We start from the raw sequence: 18,189 nt of genomic DNA on the forward strand, positions 1-18,189 counted from the left end.
AATTCGTGTCATTAATATATAAATGTTTCACTGCTTCCTTCACGGCGGAAAAAAATAATGCCGAGCAGATTAAGAGAATCATTTCAACATTTCCTTGATTTGACCCACATGGTTCCAGTTTATTGCGGTGGCTTTATGTGCAGCTGGAAGCCAGTGCGCGTTCTCAGAAACACCAAATATGACACCGGGCTAGCCCCCGGCAGGCAGAGGAGAAATAAATGATAACAATCCCGATCCAGCCAGACACACACACACATACACAAGCAGACCCAGACTCTCACACACACCCCCCCCCCCCACTCACACCAGCAGACCCAGACCCACACTCTGACACACAAACACAACCCACCCCAAAAACCCCCCTGGATCCCGTCCTGGTTCAGACACAGCACTGCAAGGCTGCAGGACCCCGAGGGCCAGAGGAGGGTTTCGCAGAGGGAAGATCAGGGCCGGGCTGTGAGCCGGTCAGAGAGAAAGCCGGAGCCGGGAGCCAGGTAGATAGAGCCGGGGGGGGGGGGGGGGACCGGAGGGGACGGGGACGTGGAAAGAAGCAGCTTGTGGGGCATTGGCTCTGCCTGGTTGACCCCACCCAGCCCCAGCTCCCCCTCCAGCTGGAGAGCCAGCGCAGAGTGAGCGCAGAGTCAGAGCAGATCCGAGCTAAACCGTGCCTAGCCCCAGGACCTGCGCCTCGAGCCTCCAACTGTCCCCAGCCCCGCTGGGGGACCCGTCCGGCTCGGCTCCTCGAAGAAGCCCCCGCCGGGCGATCCCCGAGAGGAATTTTCCGGACCCCCATTTGATCCTCTTCCCCTTCCATTCTAGGAGCCCCAGAGCCACCCTGCTCGCCACCACCTGTGATGCAGGAGCAGATTGGCGGAGCCGGTCACATGATCCGTCACGTGCTGGAGGCGAGCTCAGTCCAAAAGAAAATGGGGTTTGGTGTAAATCTGGGGGTGTAATGTTATCATATATCACGCTACCTCGTAAAACCGACACTGAAACCTACCGGACAACAAATCACAGGTCAAAATTATGAGTTCTTCGTATTATGTGAATGCGCTTTTTAGCAAATATACGGCGGGGGCTTCTCTCTTCCAAAATGCGGAGCCTACTTCTTGCTCCTTTGCTACCAACTCTCAGAGAAGCGGCTATGGACCGGGCGCTAGCGCCTTCGCCTCCTCCATGCCCGGCTTGTACAATGTGAACAGTACCATTTATCAAAGCCCGTTCTCCTCCGGATACAGCCTGGGCTCAGACGCCTACAACCTGCATTGTTCCTCTTTTGATCAGAACATTCCCGTCCTCTGCAATGACCTAACCAAAGCCAGCTGTGAGAAAGCGGAGGACAGCAACCTGCACAGCCAGGCAGAGGCTAATTTCCGGATATATCCCTGGATGAGGTCTTCAGGTAGGGGGAGCGGAGAGGGCAGAGCCGTGGCAGCCAGGCAAACGTGGAGCCCGAATGACTGTCAGCGCAGCCTTTATGGTTTTAATTAGAGCAGAGGCGCCATTGCGTAGAGAGCCCGTAGCATTGTATGTAAATGAGTATCATAAAACTTTTTATTGCCCAATTAATGGGTTCTATCCTCGTAAATTTATTTAACTCCATTTGCTTGGGAATTTTAACATTAAGTTTGTTCGGTATTTTTTTTTTTTGCTTTTTTTTTCCTGCCATGGAGGAAGGGGACGACAGATTTGGAGCTTGTTCTGCAGACAAGGTTCTCTCCTCCCCTCTTTTCCTCCTCACTAGCTCGACCCGAGTGAGATTTCGGGGCAAAGGACGGAAAGCTCGGAGGGAAAGGGGGAGAGGCAGAGGCGGAGGGGGTGGGAGGCCGGGAGGGAGAAGCTGCGGGGATGGTGAGGGGAAACCAGGGTGAGTAGGGGCGCGGGCACGCGATTCCTGGGTCTGGGAGTGAGTGTAAGTGTGAAAGAGAGAGAGGGTGTTTGAGTGGGTATGTGTGTGTGGAGGTGTGTGTGTACTGCAAAGGGTCGGGGAGAATGAACTAAAAACTGTCATTTACGAGCAGATATGTGCATTGGATTTTAACGTCTGGTTGGGAGTGAATGGGCCACCTTTTGACTGAAGACAAACCCATTCCCACTTCCTCACACTCTATATTTATAATTTCCCTTTGTGAGAGCAGGCGGGACATTGTAGAAGCGTAGCCGGGTGGAAAAGCTAGTTGTAAAGTTTGGACTCCATTTGATTTCCTCCCTCCCCGCCTCCCCCTTGTATCTCTCCTCCCTCCCTCCCAGTCTGTCCCCCTCTCGGTGGGTCCCCTTTACTTCCACCCACCCCCAATTTTGCCCCTTTCCCCAGTTTTACTGCTGCCACACAGGGGCTGGAGAACGGATCCGAGCCGGGGAGAGAGGGAGGGGTCGTCGGACAGAGAAGCTATGGGGGGAAAGGAGGCCGCTTGGTGCGTGGGGATTCCTGGTCAATAAACTTTCTCTCCCTCTCACGGCCGCCGGGCTCTGTTTCTCTGGCTAATCCCGTATCTGTCCGTGTGTATGTGTGTCTGTGCGTCTGGTGCTTCCAGGTCCCGATAGGAAGAGGGGGCGGCAGACCTACACCCGCTACCAGACCCTGGAGCTGGAGAAGGAGTTTCACTTCAATCGCTATCTGACCCGGCGCCGGCGGATAGAAATCGCCCATGCCCTGTGCCTCACAGAGAGGCAGATCAAGATCTGGTTCCAGAATCGGAGGATGAAGTGGAAGAAGGAGCACAAGGACGAGGGCCCGGCCACCCCTGCAGCCCCCGAGAGCGCCTCGGCCACGGCCTCGGTGGAGAAAGTGGAGGAGGAGGAGGAAGAAGAGGAGGAGGAGGAAGAAGAGTAAAATTCTGGAGCCGAAGCAGCAGCCGCCGAGCTGTAGTATTATGTATGCACGTGACAGTCGTAAAAGCTTCTTAAAAGGACTTAACCGTTTTATTTAAAAAACAAAAAAGCAAGAAAAGCAAAAAAAAAAAAAGAAATCCAAGTCTCCCCTCCCCCCAACCAAACCCCCCTCCCTCTCTCTCTCTCTTTCACCCCCTCCTCCCCAAGCCCGCTCCCCAGGATGGCGGTGCTGAGCAGGTTCGGGGGACGACCTCGATGCTTGCCTCTTCTGGGGTTCCCTTTCCTCTAGCCTTCCTTCCTTCCTTCCTCCTTCCCTCCCTTGGGTCCTGGGGCGTCTCCTGCTCCCCGGCCTGACCTCGGGGTTGCCCCTGGGAGACCCGTGCCCTCTCCCCGGGCACTTGCCCCTCGGGCGAGGGCAGCGGGCGCTGGCGCTCAGAGAAACTACCTACCTGGGCCCTTCGGGCCTCCACTCCTCGGGAAGGAGGCCGGGGCTTTAGGCGCTCACAAAACTACCTAATTGCCAAGCTAGACCTCTGGGCTTCCGTCTCATGATTAGGATTTTTTTTGTTCTGTAAGGGCAATAAGAGCCTATGTGCTAGTGTGGGGAGGAGGGAAACGTCCCGCCAACCAACACAATTCTCTCTCCACGCACACAAATGCACACAGACACCCACATACAGATAACCACTACAATCTCCAGCAATGATTTGTACTACCTACTTTTTCCAAACTACCTATCTCTTGCTCCTCCTACCTAGCTCTTTCTCTGGGCCGAATTTTATTAATCCGGGAAGGGCAAGACGTTTAAGTGACTCGGAAAAAAAAATAGTATTTTAGAAAAGGCTTTTAGGCAACTTAACTGTGGTGGAGACGCGCTCCTCCGTGGCTTTGGTAGCAAATTGGGTACCGGGGATCTCTGGTTCTATTTAAATTGAAAAAAAAATAATATATTTATTCCAAAGCGATTCTAAATGAAACCATATGCTGCAATCTCGTTTTCCCCTCCTGGCCTGAGCATTCCGAGGTCAGAAGCCAACACACCCCCACACCCCGCTTCCCTGCAAAGCGTTTCCCGTGGCCATTGCCCCCGGTAGCCCCCGACAGCCTCTTCCCGCCTTGTAGGGCCGTGACCGTTCTCCGAACCAAGTTCCTCGACGAAAATGACCATTCCCCTCACTTCTCCTCTCCTTCGTCGCGACTCTTAGCCAGTGTTTAATATGTACGATCGTGATTTTTTCTTACAATAACAAATACTGTATATTTGAACGAGATTTTTTTTTGTCATTTATATTGTCTTGAAGCTCATTTGTAAGACCATGTCATGACTTGGGAAGGATGTAATTCATTGGGGTAACTTTGTAGCATGATGTATTGTTGCGAACTCTTGTCTCGAGCGGTCTCGGAGGGTTGACTATAACGCCCTCCCGAAACTTGTCCGTCCCCGTGTGTTTCACTGTGTTCCCCCTTGGACACTGGCGCTGCCGTGTAAGTCTAGAGAGTCCAACCTGTGTATGATCGCCGTATGGAAGTGACTCTGTCCCACTCGCGCCCCGCCGGATGTGTTTTATGTTACATAGAAAATAAATATGCTTGTGGACGATACCCCTCTTTCCTTTATTCGCCGTCAGATTCAAGGGCCGGGAAAAATAAATATTGCGATATTACATAAACAAGGTGTACAGACGGATATACACTCGCACGCTTCCTCACGCATATGTTTACATTATATCCGCTCTCTATATACAAACAGATCCATGTCTACATATTGGGAATCAGACATGTGTGTGTAGCCCACGAAAAGAAATTGTGAAAAGCGGGAGGACACAAAACCGGCCCCATCCCTGAGCCAGGGTGGGCAGGAGACAGAGGGGCCGGGAATGGAGGGGTCAGAGAGAGATGTCCAGCAGCTTTCCCCTGCCCAAGCCATTCTGCCCCTTGGCCGAGCCCAAGCAGACCCATGGGTTGAGCCTCTTTCCCCTGGCCCGGCAGGCCAGCCAGTCCGGGGGTGGGGGAGCAGATAGGGGGCGAGAGGGAGAGACCCACTAGGTGCCCAGGGTGAGATGCCGTCCGGGGTGGGAAGGAGCAGGGGATGCTGACCTCGACGGCAGTCCTGAGGGCCCACATGGCCCATCCCGGGGTAGGCGAGAGAACGGGCGGGGGGCCAGGATGCCCCTCAAATGAAATGAAAAGCCCCTGCGGCAGCTGGGTGGGAGAAGGTGGGGGGCGAGGGGTGGGGAGGGGGGGATGAGGTGTGGGTGTGTATCGTGGGGGGGGAGGTCCGGGCCTGCAGCCCCCTCAGATTCCCCCTGCAGCTCCCTCTCCTCCGTCCCCGCACCGGCCTGCCGAGCTGGGGCCGGCCCTAATTGGTATTTTAATCCAACGAGTCCTAAGCGGGGCTGCAGAAACACATCTTGCAACTCCGGGGCTGCCTCTCTGGTAAGATGGCGCCCCTGTAAGACCTGCCTCTTCTTAGTGATGAGGAAAAAGCCATAAATCCGTTGTTGTTTATGAAAATTTACAACTTTGCAATACAACTTTATGAGTTGTTCGGGTTTTCCATTGGCCGCTGTCGGTCATGTGGATGGTAACCGTGAACATGAACTTTTTTATAATTTCCCTTGCGAGAATAGAGCTGCATTCTTTTGCTCGGCTCCGTCCTGCTTCGGATCTCTGCTCTGAATCCCCCCATCGCGTTTGTTCTGGGCAGCGGAGCTCGGCATGGAGGCCGGAGCGAGCCGCCGGCTGCAAGGCCGGGCCGGGGCGGCTCGGTCGGGCCGAAGGCGGAAGGTGGGGCACAGTGGATTCAAAGCGCTGGAGTGGCAGATTTTCAGCTCGCAACCTGGCTAATTTCCTGCTTCTTCTGGCACCAAAAGGAAGGCGATTCGTCTCCCGGGCAGCCAAAGCGGCAGCTGTCAAAGTCGCCGGGACTCCTGGAAGCCAGAATCTAAAGGTGAGAAAACGTACAACACGAGCCGAGGTCAAGCAGCCTGCCGGGGAGACTCGGGCCAGGAGCTGGACCAGAGCCCGGGGCACCCAGGATCTGGGATGGCATCTCCCGGGCAGAGACAGGGCACAAGGCGCTGGCCACAGGCGGGCGAGCGCGGGCAGCTTTGCCCTGATTGCGGGCACCCACCGCCCCCGGGAGGTGCCCGCGCCTGTCACCGAGCCAGCCGCCTGCAATTTGAAGGAGGACCCAACCGATTCACCCCGATTCGATTTTAGGGGTTTGGGTTCGGTGTCGTTCCGTTTAATTCAGACTCCTGACAGCAATTGAAAGAGACCATTCCCAGCACAGAGGGGGGGGAAGCAAGAAGAAACCGTTAGGCGTTTTATTGGGTTCCGAGCCGCAAGTTAATTTTCAAGTTAAATGATTTTCAAGGGTCGCGTAGGATGGAAAAGCAGACTTACGCATTCAATACAGTGCCCCTTCCGCACACCGGCTTCTCGTTTCGCACAGTTTTCCAGGAGACAGATGTCTGTAATAGTAAAATAAAAGAAATAGGTGTGTTGGTGAATGGATTTGGATCTGGTTGGCTTTATTGATGGCTTTGATTTGGTTTTAATTAGGGATGTAAGGAGGTGTGGGTCCGTCGAAACTGTCCCCAGCTGCGGCTGGCTATTTTCGGAGGCGGGCAGCAGTTGACATTTTCGTCATCCCCTACTGTTTACGGTGTCGGGCTGGTTTGTACCTCGTTCTTGATTTCATACGTAAGATAAGTTCTGGCAGATCGCGCCGAGAAGATGTGTAGCTGTTAAAGGAGAGAAAACACTCACGGGAGGGAGGGAGGGAGCGAGGGAGGGATCGAAGGACAGATTAGGGCTGGTTGATGAGAAAAGGAAATTAGAGGCGGGCATGGATGGAGCGGGGATCGGTGTGTTTTCGTAACGTCTTGGCATCATAACGTGCGTTTCAGAGATTCTGGACTCTTTCCTGTTTCTGAGCTTGAGAGGGGGAAACGCTGCCCCAGCGGGAAGGTTGCGGGGATTTTGCTCCTATAATATCTTGATATTCATTATAGTAATTAAGAATGAGCTGCGAGTGCTTTAAGCGTTAACACCGGTGTTGTTTGTGTTCTCCCGGCTGATAAAGAATTACATTTGCATTGCATTGCAGTGTCTGCTTGACTGCAACCGCAGTGAGTGTGGGATTATTTATTGCGGCGCCGCTCCGGGCTCACTGCTGCCACGGTGTGGCCGAGCGCGGTAGCAAAAGTCGGACCGACAGGCAACATCAGCCAAACCAGGACGAAGCTGAGCTGTGTGTGTGTGTGTGTGTGTGTGTGTATACGTGTGTGTATGTATGTGTATGTGTGCGTGTGTGCTGTCCCCTTGGATAAATCACTATTTGGGGGTGGGGAGAGGGGAGTGGGGTCGTGGGGGGGGGGGGGCGGGTGGATGGTCTACCAAAGAGCTTTAGCAAACCAGGCCACTTCTGGTCTCCCACCCCTCCCCAACAATTTTCTTTTTTTAGGGGGGAGATGGAGGGAAGGGTCACAAGGGCAGAGGTGTCTCCCACCTTAACAAACCGCTTGGGAAGGCTGAGAGTACTGGTTGACGACAGTTGCCAAAGCCCACATTTAGGGGTTCCTCATCCGAGTTGAAGGTAAACAATGGTTGGGAGGTGGAGAGGGGGGAGAATACTGCTTGAAACGGAAACGGCGAGTGGCTGGCGAGCAGCGGGTCTGACCTGAGAAGGACTGGTGACTGGATGGAGACAGGATGGGGAAACAGGGGTTTCCTCCAGCGGAGGCGTGGAATCGGCCCCCTGCACCTGTGCCATTCACGGGTTCTGACTTATGGATCCAACTGGCCGGTAGCGGATTATTTGGCCTGTTTGCGGGGAGAGAGAGAGCCGTGCCCTGCCCTGCCCTGCGGCGGAGCCCGGATCTGGACGCGGGCCCCCTAGGAGAGCAGTTCAAAGGTGAGTGTGTCGCTTTTCTGTGTTGCTTTGGGAGATGGGTTATGAACTAAGGTGGCGCCTGGCCATCTAAAGGAACCGCCTCTTGTGCCTCCTATATACTGTGCCAACGTCTGGTTGTTATGGTCGCCGCAGTTTCTTTATTTCCTTTTTTTAAAAAAATTTCTCTATAACATCTAAAGCTGGATTGGGCATAAAACTTGGTTGGCTGCCAATGTAACACGCTGCAGCCACGGAGAGCACGTCGGGTTTCAATTTTATTTTTTTTCCGGTTTAGTCACTACGGAAACGAGGACGTAATGCTTTCCCTCTTACGCTCAGAAATCAGATTTCCATATTGTCTAGGACGATCAGATCTAGAATTAAGGTCTAACCATTCAACAAAATAACACAAACAAACAAAAAAAAAGAAGGCCAAAAACCCATCTCTCGCCCCACGGGGCTTGGAGATGAAAGGGAAAGCATAAACTATAAATATTTATAAACATCTCTAAATAGTTGTGCTGCTTCAGGGCCACGTTCCTGATTTTAACGTGATTCAAATAACTGGTATTTGATGGTCTCTCAAAACACCAACTCGACCCCAGGGCTTTTCAACGTTAATTTAAATGATATACCCGTCTTTGTTCCTTCATTTTTCACCTCTCATTTCTGAAGTATGTGTTCCTTCATTTTTCACCTCTCATTTCTGAAGTATGTTGGCAAATGCCAGGTTGCAATCTCTACTCTATAGCTTCCATCGATTTGTTCAGAGAAAACTTTCCAGGACAGGGTTTCTTTTGAAAATATGTAGCCTATTTCAGTTACATCTCTTACAAAGGTACACGAACACACTGACATACACACACAGACACACATGGGTTTATAATGAAATCCACCCGCGTTTCCTTGCTGCCATTTTTTATAATGACAAAAATCGAAAGAAAAAGGGAAAGAGATTAAGAAAGTTCCTGCAAACTGACTAGAGGTAATCACCGCCCTCACTGAAACCGCTGACACCACCAGCATATTGCTGAGAGTTGCATACATTCGCCAGGCTTTTATAGATCTAATAAACACCCTCCGGAAATTCAACCAAATAGAATAAATAGGCTTTTATCAGCCTCCCCCGAATCCAGGGTTTTAAAGCTAATTCCGGGGGGTTTACAAGCCCAACAAACACAGTCATAAAAATGCCATTGGGACGATATCACATTTAAAAACGAGATTGATCCATCTGCTGTAAAACTCAAATATCTTGAAGAAACACCTCTAAGGAGAAGGAGGTAGAGCGGGAGAGCGAGAGCGAAGGAAGATTGGAAAAGAGAGGGAGAGGGAGAGAGGGAAAAAGAGGGAGAGACACAGAGAGAGGGAAAGAGAAAAGGAGAGAGCGAGGGAGAGAGCGCAGTTCTGGATGGGGTCATTTACTTCAAGTCTGAGGATTGCAAGGAATAGCAAGACATTAAAAGCAGCTTCTAGAATTTCTGGAACAAACTGTAGCAACACCATCTATGGCGAAGGTCTCCACGTTTTCGCCCGGAAGCCGGGGAGCTCGGCCTGGCTCGAAGTGCCCCTTAAGGTGCTTCCTCTCGGAACGTTCAGAAAATCAGGATTCGAGAGAATTGTTCCATGGGATTTGGAAAAAGAGCAGAGCCGCCTGGCCTCTGGGGCCCTTTCAAATAAGGGTCTTTTAAAACAGAAAGCCTCTCACCTTTGGGTTCCAATTCCAGTTTGAAAATAGCTGAAAAGGGAAAAAGGAGAAGGGAAACGGGGGAAACTTTGCTAATGAGAGGGGCTGGAGACCTGGGAGTTCTCCCATAGCCTCCGAAGCTTGGTAAGCGCCTTATTGGCAAAGCCCCGGGGGTTGAGGGTCAAGGAGGGGGTGCAGGGATGAGTCGTCGTCTCTGGGCCTCCATTTCCTGCTTGGCCCCAGAGTCGGAGAGGGGGTTGAAGGCGAGAGCAGCAGGGAGTCCCCGAGTGTCACCAGCGGGGCAGTAAGTGGCACAGGAGAGAAGGAATGAGTGGCACACGGCATTACCGAAGGAACCCGACCTGGGCCCGAGGGAGGGGGGAGTCGGCGCAGACATTTCTTAGAGTTTGCTATTATGACGCTCCTTGGCAGAAGAACTGGGCCTCTCCCTCTCCTCTCTCCCCAAAGCCAGTCCTGATGGGCTTGCCCAAATTGGCCCGCTCTGAGGATAGAGGAAGGATGGGAAGATAGGCGCGGAGGGCTGGAGGGAGCTTGCTGGTGCCCAAGTTGCAATGGGGAGCAAAAAGACGGAGCCTCGCCGGTGCCCGGGGAAACGGAAAGGGGTTGGGGATAGCACCCTAGGGGACCCTAGGAGGGGAAGTAAGGGCAGGACATCCAAGACCCGATCTCCCCCTGGAGGAGTCTTAAGGAGGGAAATCGACCTTATCGCCCAGGCGGCCGGGCGAGGGGCACTGCTCTGTGAAGGAAAGAGTGGGAGTGGGTTTGGGGAGGGCGGGAGGAGGAGAAGGATATCCGTCGCGATCCCAGAGCCCTCCCGGATGCAGATATGTCAGATTTCCAATTAGAGGGGGGAGAGGGAAACAGAAGAGGAGAGAAGAAAAGAGAGGGGGAGAGAGAGGTGTGTGTGGAGGGGGGGAGAGAGGTGTGTGTGCTGGAGAGAGGGGGAAAAGAGGGATGTGTGTGCAGGGGGGGGGAAGAGAAAGAGGCGTGTGTGCAAGGGGGGGGGAGAAAGAGGTGCGTGTGCAGGAGAGAGAGGGAGACAGAGGTGTGTGTGCGGGGGAGGGGGGCAAGAGAGAGAGGTGCGTGTGCGGGGGGGGGGGGGGGAAGAGAGAGAGGTGTGTGTGCAGGAGAGGAGGGGAAGAGAGGTGTGTGTGCGGGAGAGGAGGGGAAGAAAGAGAGGTGTGTGTGCGGGAGAGAGGGAGAAGAGAGAGGTGTGTGTAGGGGAGGAAGAGAGAGAGAAGAGAGAGAGGGAGGGAGGGAGCAGGCAGGCCCAGCAGCCTGGCTTCCCTCTACCCCCTCTCCGCCAGCCAGCCAGCCAGCCTCCCCTTGACCCCCCTCCGGCCGTCCTTCTCCTCCCCCCAGCTCCCACCCCCTGTGCCCCCCGCCCCCGTTCCCGGGCGCCCCGCGGCTGGCGTTCCGGGAAGAGCGCCGGGCAGGCGGGCGGTGCGTGCCCATCAATCTGCCGGGTGCGCGGGCTGGGGGTTGTTTGTAACTTTGCTGGCTCGGTCGCCGCGGGTCCCCGGGGAGCGGGCTCCGCCGCTCGCTCCCATTGGCCGCCGCCCCGTCAGCTGGTGCTATTTGCTGCTGTCGCTTTTGGCGCTCGGCCATCCAGAAACAAACCAGTTCGATGACTACTAATAGTTATAGCCAGATGTACTAATACACAACAAATCACAGTCCTAGAGAGGGGAGAGCAAATGAGTTCCTATTTTGTGAATCCCACTTTCCCTGGGAGCCTGCCTAATGGGCAGGACTCCTTCCTCGGGCAGATCCCCCTTTATCCAGCTGGATATGATGCTCTGAGGCATTTCCCAGCTTCTTATGGGGCATCCAGCCTCCAGGACAAGACGTACACCTCACCTTGTTTTTACCAACAGTCCAACACGGTCATTGCCTGCAATCGGGCATCTTATGAGTACGGAGCCTCCTGTTTCTATTCGGAGAAGGACCTAAGTAACGCCTCTCCCTCCGGCAGTGGCAAGCAGAGAGGCCACGGGGATTACCTGCACTTTTCTCCAGAACAACAATACAAATCCGACAGCAGCGTGCAGAGCAAAATTTTAAATGACGAAGGCACCGACCGGAAGTACACGAGTCCTGTTTATCCCTGGATGCAGCGGATGAACTCCTGTGCTGGTAAGTCACTTCCATGAAATCAAGAAAGAAAGAAAGAAAAAGAAAGAGGGAAAGAAAGAGAAAGAGGGAAGGAAAGAGAGAGAGAGAGGAAGAAAGAGGAAAAGAAAGAGGGAAAGAAAGAAATAGAGAAAGAAAGGAAAAGAAAGGAAAGGAAGAAAAGTTTCTTCAGAATTTTTTTTTAAATTGGACCTAGTTCCATATCCAGTCAATGCTTCTGTCTCTGAAACGTAACACCTTTGGGACTGGAGTGTGGGTGGGAGTGGGGGTGCTATTTCCACTCTATTTTAGGCCAGTGACATGGGCAACTTGCAAGGAGCCTTAGGGAAAAAAATAAAGTCCCCACGCTGCACCCTGGTGTGACTTTTCTGAAGTTCCGGAGCCACCGTGGACTCCTTTTCTGTATACACATCACTAATGATCACCCTTTCTACCAAACATCTCTTTCCTTTTCGCCCTCGAGCTGCCCAATCGGTCCCCTTCTACTGGCTCTCCAGTACAGATCGAGGATCCAGATCTCTAGTTTCAAGATTTTTTTCCTCTCCCCCCCCCCCGCCCCCTTTCCCTCCCTTCTCCAACCCCTCCCCTCCCTGCTCACCGAATCGCCAACTTCTGAAATCCTGGGAGCCCCTTCTGCTCCTCGGGAAGGTTCCTTACTCCAGGTGGAGTTCACACAAAAGGACCACTTTGGCCTCATCACCATCACCACCATCATTAACGTTACCACCACCACTACCATCATCACCATCATCATCACCACCACCACCATCATCATCATCATGCAAAACAATTCATTTCTTGGGAACTTCACAAAGCACATTGCCTCCTCTCACCTTCCCGGATCCATCCAGACAATACCCCTGGTGCAGGATACGAGCTGTTATGGATTTGCAAACTTAGTTCTTGTGATTAAAAAAAAGCAAACCAAATATTTATTTTTAAGGGGAGAAAGGGAAAGCACCTCTGGAGTGCCAAGTAATTTAAGAGACAGGAATAAAGTTCTTGGAGAGTTTAGGAATTTTTGAGACTAAATTTAGTTGTACTAGACTAGTTGGGTCCAGAGAGCTATAGATCTGTATTGTGGTTGGATTTATGGTGGTTCTATAGAGGGAGAGCAAGATCTCGCCCATTCACTCACTAACACCTCCAGTTCAACTGATTTCTTTCAGTGAACACAAACAAACTCAGCCATTTTAGACTAGAATGCTTTCCCAGCGACACCCCTTTAATTTAGTCCTATTTCACCCCGCCAGCTTAGAAAAAGCAGAAAGAGCCGACTCTGCGGCTTTGCTAGAGGAGGCAGGAGAGTTCAGAGCGTCGCTGCCATTTCCTTCTGAAACTGCTGGGCCTTGTTCAATTCGATCATTTTGTCTTTGCTCCCACAGGTACGGTCTACGGCACCCATGGCAGAAGGGGAAGGCAAACTTATACGAGATACCAAACCTTAGAATTAGAAAAAGAATTTCACTTTAACAGATACTTGACCAGGAGACGACGGATTGAAATCGCCAACGCTCTCTGCCTTACTGAACGACAGATTAAAATATGGTTTCAAAACAGGCGGATGAAATGGAAAAAGGAAAACAAACTCATAAATTCCACACAACCCAGCAGCGAAGAAACAGAGGAAAAGGCAGGGGAGTAGAATAACGCCTAATAAAAGTTCTCAGGCCTTCCCCCTTAATAGCGGTTTTTTTTTTCTTGCGTTCATTCTGCTACACGTTTTCACAGTCTGTTGATTTCTAAAGCTTGAGGAGAGGCTGAATCTTTGCAATCAACTGTGAATTTTCTTAAGGGAAAAATAGAACTGCGTAATCTAGAGGTTTGTAGTGTACATAGCCACGTTTCCTAATTATAGATAATGTTGCTGAAAGTCTTTCAGCAGCGTCTCCCCTCCCCCCAGATTTTAAAATATTTTGATTTGGACACCTCTGGTCCGTTCGTATGTTTGGGTTCTGATGGCTGTAGGGCGGTAAAGGCAGCTAGGTGCAAAAGATTTGGATCTAGTCGCTGGCACGTAGTGAAATACGAGGGATTTGGAGAAAAAAAAATATCGGGGTTTCGACCCTTGCTGAATCCCTCTTAGGATCGGTCCGTCGCCTCCTCTGTTCGTTGGGAGCTGGACGTCTCGTGGGCGCTACCCACACACAAAAAAAGTTTTCCTCCAGAAAAACGTCAAAAACCCGCCGAACAGAGGAAAAGAAGGAGAGTTGGGGATTCCATCTCTTCCCCCCAAAAGACATTTCCAGGAGTCTTCCACCCGAGTCAGGCTGAGCGAGCCAGTACGTCGAGGAACAAAGAACCGCCGAGGGAGCTCTCAAAGGGCCAGCCCCAAAGGAGTCCGCGCACCCGAAGAAAACCCACCTTCCTACCCAGGCAAGAAAACCTGCGCATTGAACTTTCCAGCCCCGACAGATAGCCCGTCTTCGGGCGAGGTGACTCCTGGTCTCCCCGCTACAGCACCAGAGAAAAGAGCTTTTCTGGAACAACGAGGGCAATTTGAATTCGGAAGTGCTCCAGCTTCCAAATTTCCCCGGCGTGGAAGCGGCTCTCCGGCTCTATCGGGGCTACCCCCTTTCCTTCTCCGCTACCTTTGTTATCTACTTTCGCCTTTCCTAGCCCAGGAAAATAAACAGATAACTAGAAGCTGCCACGAAATCATTCTATTAGAGGTCTCTTTTCATTTATTCCAATCTGTGCAATACAATACAAAAAAAAAACCCCTAAACCCAACAACAAACAAAACAAAACAAAAACCAGCAGAACAAACAAACAAACCATCCAACCAACCCCAACCCAGGTCATCTAATGTCTAGCTCTCCCTGGTTCTGCTGTCCGTGTTGCGGGAATCTGTGAAACAATACATAGGTATGCGTAAAAATCCTCGCCTTGGGGATGGTCCGCTCTTGGATCTGGAATTCTGGTCTCAGTATCTTCCAAGCTCAATACTTAAATAATCCTCCTGGCAAGCTAATGACACGAAAACCATATTTACTTGAAAGAAAAATCGACTCCGACCATAAAATTGTATGGAATTTGACCTCGCCTCGAAAAAATACTCCACAAAAGCTATCTTTAATAGGTGCCTGTCATTGAAAATCGGCAGGGCAGCGTCCCTTAAGCGCCTGCAAAAATAGGGCTGTAATTGTAGCCAGTGTGAGGAGGATTTATTTCTTCAATTGGTTAAATGGACACTACCTTACAGAACCAAGGTGATTTTTGTATTTTACAAAATTCTGAAATGCCAGGAGAATCGGGAGGGGAAAAAAATAGAGGGAAAGAAAGAAAAAAATAGAGAAAGTTATTGCAGCTAAAAAAGTAAACATTTTTTTCCAGTCTTCTATATTATTGCTGGTTTTGTGATCTGCGCTTGATAGCCCTTACAATTGGTACATACTAATGGAACTGCGAGGGAAATGTAATAATTTTGCTATAATGGGCTGTAACCTCAATTCGACCCCAGCCCTGCAGCCCCGGCTCGGAAGCGTGAAGATCTAACTTGTTTCCAGAGGGTGGCGCACGAGTCCGACTGAAAGTCAGGAGCTGAAGGCGGGGGCGCGCTTTGGGCGCGCGCGCCAACCCTCCAGCATCCACCCAACTCCCCCATTAGTGCACGAGTTTACCTCTAGAGGTCATCAGGCAGGATTTACGACTGGACAACAAAAGCACGTGATTTGAAGTCGTACCCCATATTTGGGTGCCTACGTAGGAGGGAACCAAGTACATGTCCCAGTCATTTCCATAATTCATCATAAATTGTGCAAGGGTGCTATAGACGCACAAAACGACCAAGAGCCACAAATCAAGCACACATATCAAAAAACAAATGAGCTCTTATTTTGTAAACTCATTTTGCGGTCGCTATCCAAATGGCCCGGACTACCAGTTACATAATTATGGAGATCATAGTTCCGTGAGCGAGCAATACAGGGATTCAGCGAGCATGCATTCCAGCAGGTACGGCTACGGCTACAATGGCATGGATCTCAGCGTTGGGCGCTCAGCTTCCAGCCACTTTGGTGCCAATGAGAGAGCCCGCAGTTACCCATCCAATGCAACCTCTGCATCGACAGAGCCCAGGTATAACCAACCTGCAACGTCTTCGCACTCGCCTCCACCTGAACCTCTGCCCTGCACCGCCGTGGCCACTTCGCCTGTCAGCGAGAGTCATCACGGGGTGAAAAACTCCATAGCTAACTCCACTAGCACTTCGTCCAATTCCAGCAGCACTCACATAAGCAGAGAGGGAGTTGGCACATCGTCTGGGACTGAAGATGACACCCCAGCAAGCAGCGAGCAGGCGAGTGCTCAGAGCGACCAAAGCCCAGCTCAGCCATCACAGCCCCAGATCTACCCCTGGATGCGAAAACTGCACATAAGTCATGGTAAAGCGAAACCTGTTTTTCTTTCAAAGAGGAATGCGGTTGCAGTGAGCTCGGTGTGGGTGTGCGTCTGTGTGTGTGTGTGTATATATCTCTATGTGCGTGTGTGTCTGTATGTCTCTTTTTCCTTTCTGCCTGGCTCTTCCTCTCTGCTTCTTCCTCCTTCTCCCTCTCCCTCTCCCACCTCCTCCCCTTCTCCCTCTGTCTCTATCTGGAGATCTAGTCTGCACAAGAGCCCTGGGTTCGTAACTGGGGAAAATGAAAGCTTTGCAAGGCAAGTTCATGCGTAAAAAAAAAAAATATCTCGCAATCCTCTATCTAACCCCCCCCCCCGCCAAATCACCACAGCTGAGGGAGCAGAGAGGTAGATATTAGAAATGGGGAATGTGAATGGATGCTTGTCACCACGGATAATTTATTAGGAGGGCTATACTGGGGAACGGCGTTACTAATTATAGCCAAAAAAAGGAGTTTAGGAAATAATAAGGGTGGGGGCTTCATTGGCTAGAAAGTCTGGAGGGGGGAAAAGCGAGAGAGAGACGGGGGTGGGGAGGGAGAGAGAGAGAGAGAAAGAAAGAAACTGGAGCAGGGGCAGTTTCGGTGGTTACATTCTACACTGTAACTTTAAGGAATGTTGACCAGGCGCCCACTTTCTCCCGCTGTAAGATAGCCATTATTTGGTGGGTTCCAGGGCGTCGGAAAAGTAAATCGGATGGGGGCTGGACGACTCTGTCTCTGGTGTACCAGCTCCCGAGGAAAAAAAGACAGACAGAAAACAAGCGAGAGAAAAGACAGCCCCGTCCAGAGCTCAGCCTGGAGCACTAGATGTGCTGATTGTTCTCCAGACGAGATTCCAATTCTTATTGTTTTCTCTGAGAAAGGAAGGAGGGAGAAGGTTGGGGGGGGGGGGCGGGGGTTAAGGGGGTAGAGAGAGACAGGAGAGAAGACTTGTTGAACGTTTTTCCCAAATATAAATCGACCCCTGTCCTACTGTCCCCTGGCTCTTAGATGCTTTCAGACACCCAGACCAAACCGCTGTTAAGTTTCTAAACCATTGACTTTTCTGTTGCAGACAACATAGGGGGGCCAGAAGGCAAAAGAGCTCGGACTGCTTACACCCGGTATCAGACCCTGGAGCTGGAAAAGGAATTTCACTTCAATAGATACCTGACCCGCAGAAGAAGGATTGAAATAGCACATGCTCTTTGCCTCTCAGAGAGACAAATTAAGATCTGGTTCCAAAACAGGAGAATGAAGTGGAAAAAAGATAATAAGCTCAAAAGCATGAGCATGGCCGCCGCGGGAGGGGCATTTCGTCCCTAATTGTTTGAGCGTTTAAAAGTACTGAGCAGTATTAGCTGAACCTGCGTATCGTGTCAGTACTAAGGTGACTTTCTAAACTTCCTTGTGTTACTTCTGTGAAGAAACCCTGTTCTTGTCGCCCCAATTCATCTTTTAATCATGAGCCTGTTTATTACCATTTATCGCCTGTATAAGTAGATCTGCTTTCTGTACATTTCTTTGTCTTGAATGGCTTTGTCTTGAAAAAAAATAGATGTTTTAACTTATTTATATGAAGCGAGCCGTGTTACTTGAAGTAACTGTAACAAAAATGGAATGAAAAGAAAAAGAACAAAAAAACCCACCCTCGACCTCGTTTAGTGCCAATGTTGTGTGTTGCACTCAATTTGCTTAACTGTGCATGTGTGTGAAAGTGTTACTGTCTGAATAGCTCCAAGCTGTTAAAAATATTTTTATTCAAACTACCTATACTTCCTGTGTAATTAATGCTGTTGTAGAGGTGAATTGATGAGATACAACTTAACTTGTTAACCGTGTAGTGAATAGTGAATCTGTGACGAAAACTGTGACTTCAAGCAGTATGTCCTTGCTGTGCCTTTGTATGACTCTTTGCACGAACTCCTAGAAGTGGCTCTTATAAGCGCAGCTTCAGTGATGTATGTTTTTGTGAACAAAGTTACAAATATAGTCCAAGTCTGGCTGTTTAAGCAAACTGTGATCAGCTTTTTTTTGTATTTGTTTTTAAGAAAAAAAACCTGACTGGAAACAAAAATAAACTTTGTATTGTAAGTTTTCGTGATCTGGTTTGTGCCAAATGGTGAGCGGTCCTTCCTCCTTAACTCTTTCACAGAGCTCAGGGGGTCTAGGGTTGCCTGGTTCGTAAGATAGATACCTGAGCAGTTAGCACCCGATGCAAAGGAGACAAAACC

General features: G+C 50.8%; 4 protein-coding genes across 5 annotated transcripts; 3 read left to right on the forward strand and 1 right to left on the reverse strand.

Annotated features, from left to right (window-relative positions):
- Window positions 1–693: 693 nt before the first annotated feature.
- On the forward strand, window positions 694–4,437 carry HOXA7 (homeobox A7). The gene is made up of 2 exons (XM_001509315.6): window positions 694–1,405; window positions 2,538–4,437. Exons 1-2 carry the CDS (start codon window positions 1,030–1,032, stop codon window positions 2,834–2,836), a joined length of 675 nt encoding a protein of 224 aa, XP_001509365.1. The 5' UTR covers window positions 694–1,029; the 3' UTR covers window positions 2,837–4,437.
- Window positions 4,438–5,092: 655 nt separating this feature from the next.
- Window positions 5,093–10,308, reverse strand: LOC114813829. Of its 2 annotated transcripts, none has more exons than XR_003761587.2 (3): window positions 6,525–6,776; window positions 6,244–6,311; window positions 5,093–5,779 (listed from the first exon to the last, which is right to left on the reverse strand). XR_003761587.2 is itself a non-coding variant. In XM_029071149.2 (3 exons), the coding sequence occupies exons 1-3, from the start codon at window positions 9,549–9,551 to the stop codon at window positions 5,341–5,343; spliced, it is 615 nt and encodes a 204-aa protein (XP_028926982.1). In that variant the 5' UTR covers window positions 9,552–10,308; the 3' UTR covers window positions 5,093–5,340. The 2 variants fall into 2 exon arrangements, 1 of the variants encoding a protein (XP_028926982.1); XM_029071149.2 differs by lacking the exon at window positions 6,525–6,776 and adding an exon at window positions 9,444–10,308.
- Window positions 10,309–10,943: 635 nt separating this feature from the next.
- HOXA6 (homeobox A6) lies at window positions 10,944–14,234 on the forward strand. The gene is made up of 2 exons (XM_001510533.6): window positions 10,944–11,579; window positions 12,962–14,234. The coding sequence occupies exons 1-2, from the start codon at window positions 11,141–11,143 to the stop codon at window positions 13,219–13,221; spliced, it is 699 nt and encodes a 232-aa protein (XP_001510583.2). The 5' UTR covers window positions 10,944–11,140; the 3' UTR covers window positions 13,222–14,234.
- Window positions 14,235–14,339: 105 nt separating this feature from the next.
- On the forward strand, window positions 14,340–18,052 carry HOXA5 (homeobox A5). Its single transcript, XM_003430680.5, has 2 exons — window positions 14,340–15,961; window positions 17,031–18,052. The coding sequence occupies exons 1-2, from the start codon at window positions 15,403–15,405 to the stop codon at window positions 17,279–17,281; spliced, it is 810 nt and encodes a 269-aa protein (XP_003430728.1). The 5' UTR covers window positions 14,340–15,402; the 3' UTR covers window positions 17,282–18,052.
- Window positions 18,053–18,189: the final 137 nt, after the last annotated feature.

This window comes from Ornithorhynchus anatinus, chromosome 8 (genome assembly GCF_004115215.2).
Source record: "Ornithorhynchus anatinus isolate Pmale09 chromosome 8, mOrnAna1.pri.v4, whole genome shotgun sequence".
NCBI lineage: Eukaryota > Metazoa > Chordata > Mammalia > Monotremata > Ornithorhynchidae > Ornithorhynchus > Ornithorhynchus anatinus.

What these genes read in the sequence shown, in the direction of transcription:
- HOXA7 (XM_001509315.6), top strand. Translation starts at nt 1,030, where the DNA reads ATGAGTTCTTCGTATTATGTGAATGCGCTTTTTAGCAAATATACGGCG. An exon ending in TCCCTGGATGAGGTCTTCAG is followed by an intron (nt 1,406 to 2,537) that starts GTAGGGGGAGCG and finishes TGGTGCTTCCAG; the next exon opens with GTCCCGATAGGAAGAGGGGG.
- LOC114813829 (XM_029071149.2), bottom strand. Translation starts at nt 9,551, where the DNA reads ATGGGAGAACTCCCAGGTCTCCAGCCCCTCTCATTAGCAAAGTTTCCC. An exon ending in ACTGGAATTGGAACCCAAAG is followed by an intron (nt 6,312 to 9,443) that starts GTGAGAGGCTTT and finishes TTACTATTACAG; the next exon opens with ACATCTGTCTCCTGGAAAAC. An exon ending in AGGGGCACTGTATTGAATGC is followed by an intron (nt 5,780 to 6,243) that starts GTAAGTCTGCTT and finishes TCTCACCTTTAG; the next exon opens with ATTCTGGCTTCCAGGAGTCC.
- HOXA6 (XM_001510533.6), top strand. Translation starts at nt 11,141, where the DNA reads ATGAGTTCCTATTTTGTGAATCCCACTTTCCCTGGGAGCCTGCCTAAT. An exon ending in GCGGATGAACTCCTGTGCTG is followed by an intron (nt 11,580 to 12,961) that starts GTAAGTCACTTC and finishes TTGCTCCCACAG; the next exon opens with GTACGGTCTACGGCACCCAT.
- HOXA5 (XM_003430680.5), top strand. Translation starts at nt 15,403, where the DNA reads ATGAGCTCTTATTTTGTAAACTCATTTTGCGGTCGCTATCCAAATGGC. An exon ending in AAAACTGCACATAAGTCATG is followed by an intron (nt 15,962 to 17,030) that starts GTAAAGCGAAAC and finishes TTTCTGTTGCAG; the next exon opens with ACAACATAGGGGGGCCAGAA.